Source organism: Pteropus alecto, unplaced genomic scaffold (assembly GCF_000325575.1).
Source record: "Pteropus alecto unplaced genomic scaffold, ASM32557v1 scaffold95, whole genome shotgun sequence".
NCBI classification, from domain to species: Eukaryota; Metazoa; Chordata; class Mammalia; order Chiroptera; family Pteropodidae; genus Pteropus; species Pteropus alecto.
The window spans coordinates 22,810,177-22,816,284 of record NW_006441071.1 but is presented as its reverse complement, the minus strand read 5'-3'; the positions used below and the strand labels follow the sequence as shown (position 1 = coordinate 22,816,284).

Below are 6,108 nucleotides of genomic sequence, written 5' to 3'. Positions count from 1 at the left end.
ATATAATGTTTTAAAAATAGTTGTTATGTCTTCTTGACTAAGAATAAACTGTTAAAAAATATAAAATTTGCTTATTTTAGTATTACTACTTCATGTAGTTAAAAATTCTCATATAAAAAATAATTTTCACTTCAATCCTGTGTTGTCTTACCAATATAAAGAAACTTCATTTACCTGTCTTACCAATACTTTCATCTATAAGTTAAGGAATGATCTTATACATGATCTTATACATGAAAAGCTTAAAGATTTTCACTTGAGATCATCATGTTTTAAATTCTAAATATATTTTTAAGTTAAAAATCTTAAATCTTTAAAACGATTGTTTTCTCTTTTTGAATAGGATTTTTATAGGAAGAAAAATAAAGGGAAACTAGGGCAGGGGGGTGGGGAGAAAAACCTTTCAGACACAGCACATGTTTCTGTCACATGTTTCAACAAAGCATGTGATACAGTTTTGATTTCCATCCAGTTAAGAGGGAAAAATAGGTACTTGTGCACAGTCAGAGGTCTGTGAAGCAATATCAACCAACAGGGAGGTAAAGTTATGCCTAAGGTCCTGACCTATATGCATTTTCATCTTCAGCCTCTCAATTCTTCTAGGACCTTCTCTAGGTTATATCATATAGTCCCATGGCTTTAAATACCATCTATGCCAATGACTTCCAAATTACTATGTCCAGCCTAGGCCTTTCCACTAAATTCTGTATTAACATATCCAAGTGACTACTTACAGCACCATGTCTAATACGTTTCCTTCATGGAATTTATCACAATGTAAGACTATTGTAATTATGTGTCTATGTATTTTTTTTACTATCTAACTAACATGCCTCTGGACTACCATCACCAACAACCCCTACATTAGACTGGTAAGTCCATGAAGCCAGAGACAATGTCATAGCTTCTTTGCCACAGTATCTCCAATATCTAGCCAGGGGCTAACATACAGTAGTCACTCAAATATTTGTTGAATAAATGACTGGAGAACACTCAATGAATTCTAGGTTAAAACAGCTACTATTTCAATTCTGACAAAGGAAATTAATAAATAACTTCTATACCCAAAATATCTCATGTTCTGAAGCAATATTTTTTAACAGAGAAATCAATAAGTATCCAAAAACTTACCTCCATGGGCTTTAGCTGAGCATTTACATTAAAACAAGGAACTTCCTGGTACCATTCCCAAGATAAATTTCGCTCAATTATCACTTCAAGATTTAATGGCAGTAATAGATCCAGTACCTCCTGGTAAGCATCATTAATAAATTTAGTCCTATGAGTAAAAATAAAAGTTTTTAATTGTTTCATAAATACAGGTAGTAAAAAAAAATTAAACACTTTATAACAGATCGATAATTTTGTGTGAAAATTAAAATCCATTAGGCCTTTCATGTCAAAATAAGGCATGTTCCATGACACTAGAAACCTAGATGGCTTTCTCTAAGCGGAAGTGTTTCACATACTGTAGAGAAATGAATATTTAAATCAGGATTTCGCAATATGTTTAAAAGTTCCAAACATCTGCAAGTTGGATAGTAAACTCTTAAAATGGGAATTATCTCTATATAATCTGTAAAGATATAAAAGGCTTCTTATAAAAACATTTTAATTCACTGATGTAGATATGTAGCAGAATACCACATATCCCCTCACTTTATAAGAAGCTAAGTTGTACCAAAAAAAAAAATTTTTTTTTTCTGTGGATCAAACATAGTTGAATATGGAAGTTGAACCATATTTACCTTTCTTGGTACTTATAAGGGTAGGACTGATGGTAAGGAATGATAAAAAGTGCAGTAGGTTACTGAACCCCTTTCAAGTACCCCTTTCAAGTGACAATGTGACCGATGAAGCCTCCCATTATATCTTCAAATTACAACCTCAAAGAAATACCAAATCGTTCAACTATGGTATGAAACTATGACTAGAATTTTAAATATCATCTACTCAACTGAAGAGTAATATGTGAACCATCAAAGATCTTCAGATTCCCTAGCATATCATATCATATTTCATGAATTAACTATAGAGTGACACTATACGTACCAAGTATATATGCTTATAATCTCCCCTTAATGGTAGTAAGTTAGGAATTTAAAGCCTTATAGGGCATATTACATACAACTTTAATAGGTGCATATTACAATATGTGACTATACCACAAGCCATTTAATCAACCTATTGTTAAAGAGTTATGTTGTTTCTAATTCCTCACTGTAATAAATAATTGGATCATTATCTTTGTAAGTACTTTGAGTAAATTTCTTCCTCGGGACAAAATTACAAAAAACATTAAATTTTCTGTCAAAAGATAATTTCCTCTGGAAAATTATTCCTCATCTGTACTACCCAATATCTGAAGGAGAAATCTTTCTTATGTGCTCCCACAAACACCTTGAACTTTTGCTATTATTCTATTTAATAATAATTCTATTTTAATAGTTTATTGTCTTGTTTGTAATTTCAGTTAGAATGAAAGTCTCATGAGGGCAGGGCCTGTTTATCTTAGTCTTGCCTGTATTGCCAGTACTTGGCTCAGGTAATTGCAATACGTCACGTACTGTACAAATATCTGCAAAGCTGCAATCAAGAAACTGGGTCAATATGTAACCTACAACTCATGAGAGCTCCATTTCTGAAAATTAATGGGCAAACAACATTGTTTCACTATATTTTCATTCCTTTATTAATGAGGTTGAATATTTCTATTAGCTGTTTATTGGCTATCATTGTTCCTTTAAAGAATCATCTAGTTATGTACTTTATCAATTTTTCAAATTACTTTCTTCTTACTGCTTTAAAATATTAAAAGATTTATTTATCTTTTGTTAGAGATGTTTCTAATTATCTCATATGCTATTTCCTTTATAATCTTGTTTTGATAATTAATATTCAGAAATATATTCTTGTATAGTCAAAGCCAATTAATAACATTCCCCAATCACTTTTCTTTTTCAATGCTTAAATTAGAAAGTTCTTCTCTATCCTGTTACTGATACTTACATGTTGTCTTTTGCTTTTTTAATAGTGTTATTGAAATAAATCACCATATCATTCATCCACTTTTAATCTTTTATGATTATACCCGGCACTATGCTTGGCAGCCATTTTGAACAGAAAATCACCAACAAAAAGCTCCCAAATGCAAAAAAAAAGATAGTATGCAAAAAGGACACTTGTTTACATATGAAAGCTAAATTAAGAATACAGAGCATCATCTTGTTTGACACCTCAGCTGAGAAAGAGACTTTGAGAGAAGCAAATTTCTCCCAGCTCTGTACATGCCCAAATAAGTGCAACGAGTATTTATTTTGCAGTTACAAATAACTGTTAGTGAGTAGTCTACTTCACAAATATGGAATCTGTGAATAATGAGGACTGACTGTATATATATATGTGTATATGTATAAATAACGAGGATACACACATGGTTAATTGTTGAGCTTTTTATTCTGTTTCACTATTTTTATTATTTTAGTCTTATAATACATTTCAGTAATATTCAATGTAATTTAATATATTTTAGTAGTGCCAATAGTGTTATGATTCTCCCATGCCCCATCTTAATTTCTTCTTGCAAAAAAAAAAAATCATTGATACATCTTGTTCCCTATTTATATTTCCAGAAAAACAATAATTTAAAAAGGCTTTAAAAATAACTTGTATTGTGATTTTTTCTGAGATCGCATTAAGTATATAAATTAATGTACAAGAAACTGACATCTTTATAATAGTAGGTCTAGAAAAATATTTTCTCTACATTTATTCAAGATATCTTTCTAGCCTCTGGTTAAGTTTTACAACTTTTCTTATAGAAGTATTATATTTTTAAAATTTTATATTCAAATTCAGTTTTGTAACAAAATGATTTCAATACAAGTGGTCACAAATATTAAGTACTTATTTGTCTTTATGTGTTTTCTATGAAGCTATAACTAAACTGAATTTTCAAATATCTATTATTTTCAAACTATTTCAGGGAAAACTGATTATGCTCCATAATAGTAATTCTATTTCTAGGAATTCATCTGAAGAAAATGAATTATTCCAAAGGAATAAGTAGAAAATCATATAAGTATTATTGAACAAAGATATAAATCATCATTATAGTGTTATTTATAACAGCGAAAAAAATATAATTGAATTAAATTTCTAAGAATAGGCAAATGAATTTTTTAAAAATTACAGGATAAATATTTAGGAAAAACTATGCACTCAAAATAACATGGAAAAATATTTATAGCATATTGTTAAGGGGAAAAAATTTACAATCCAAAATACAAATTTATTTCTTATTTAACTTAAATATATACAAATATATATATATCTAAGTGCATCTATAGTTAACTAGAAGAAATACACCAAATTATTAATAGCAGTTATCTGTGGGTGGTCATATTAACAGCAATCCTTTATGTTTGTCCTAATATCATTTTATGTGTTTCTTCAGTAAAAAATTATTTATTGGACATAAAAATACTATTTAATGCTCTAGATATTTTTAGTGAACTCAAAAAAGTTTGTAATATAAACTCACAACTAATTTACATCTACCATTTTTTTAAATCTAGCAAGATGTGATTACATATAGACAATTTGAATAAATTCAGACTTTTACATAGTTTTAACTCCAAGTTAATGAGCATTTAAGGCTTAAAATCATTTCTCTATAGCTATAGCCTATTAAAATAGAAGTCCCTTATCTCACTATTCCTTGTAATTTCTGAATTCCTTGAATTTAGCTGGACATATTGTATATTTCAAATGTCTTCACTAAATATATTGTTAATTTCTTAAGTGAAACCTGGCTTTCCATGGCACTCCATTAAATAGAGGCTGACTTTTCTCCAACACTCTACCTTATTCTCAGAGTTAGGTGATAGAAATAATTTTCTTAATTTGCAATGTAAAATTCTATGACTTGGATGAAACGGACAAATTTCTTGAAAAATATTTAAAAAGATCGCTCAAGAAAAAATAATTCACTTGAATAGTTTTAAGTTTATTAAAGAAATGGAACTTGTAGTCAAATACCTTCCACAAGTAAACTCTAGGCCCACATGGCTTTACTGGTGAATTCTCTCAAATGTTTAAGAAAGAAATAATACAATGTACACAACCTGTCACAAGTGTATATATGATAAAACTTATCGATACTTTAAAAATATGCAATTTCTTAAATGCCAATTAAATCTCAATAAAGCTGCTTTAAAAGTATTCAACTGGTGGAAAGAAGGGCAGAAGGGAGACGAACCAACAAGAGGCCAAAGAGAATTAGCAAAAATAAATGGAAAGAGACAAACAGAATGAGATTAAAGAAAAATGACAGTTAGAAAGAAGAGGGAAAGTGGAAGGTATAAACAGACATGGATCCAAGCTGGAAAAGGAATAGGTCACTAAATCTAGAATAGGTGATTTTATTACCCTCATTCATAATCCTACGTGCAATGATTACATAAGGTTATACTCTATGGTGTGTGTTTTGTTTTGTTTTGTTTTTAACCAGAATATCAGATCCAAAGTACAAAGGTGATAGTCTGTAATGCTATATTTGTGAAATGAATAAATATATTAGGAATTTGCCCATCTTTTCTCACAACACAGTTTATAAAGAACTGCAAATAAGCACAAATGTACTTCCTCAGATAACTAATTTTACAGTGTTCCTAATTATCTAAGACGTAATTTTCAAATATTGCCTAGGTTTTTAAAAACGGGAGGACTTTAATTGATCTTGCCAAAAAACACTTGGGGGAGAGAGAATTACAAAATTAAGTATAGTTAGAATGAAATAAAATCTCTATAAATAGAAGACTCGGGATACTAAAGCTTTTAATGTAAACTGAAAAAGACTGCATTCTACAAAAATATACTTGTGAAATGCTTACCGGTATAGTCGCATTTTACTCAGCTTTATCGTTATCAAATCAATAACGGGTGGGGGGTTGCTCTGGCTCTCTGTTATCATATGGAATGTGTTCGTCATTGTAATAAGTCCAAAATCAGCAACAAAAACATTTTCAGAAACTGGAGATTGTGGGATGACCACCACTGGGGCTTTGATGTTAACATCTAATGCCAATCTAGAACTCCTTTGTGCCA

The 6,108-nt window shown here is 29.9% G+C and overlaps 1 protein-coding gene across 1 annotated transcript in view; it reads right to left on the bottom strand.

Annotated features, from left to right (window-relative positions):
* VPS13A (vacuolar protein sorting 13 homolog A) overlaps positions 1-6,108 on the bottom strand; it is a 176,789-nt gene that overhangs the window by 88,844 nt on the left and 81,837 nt on the right. The window contains 3 exon segments of the mRNA XM_025051387.1: positions 1-48; positions 1,132-1,279; positions 5,895-6,108. The exon segment at positions 1-48 is cut by the window's left edge and continues 56 nt beyond it; the exon segment at positions 5,895-6,108 is cut by the window's right edge and continues 24 nt beyond it. Of these exon segments, the coding sequence (XP_024907155.1) occupies positions 1-48; positions 1,132-1,279; positions 5,895-6,108 (410 nt within the window).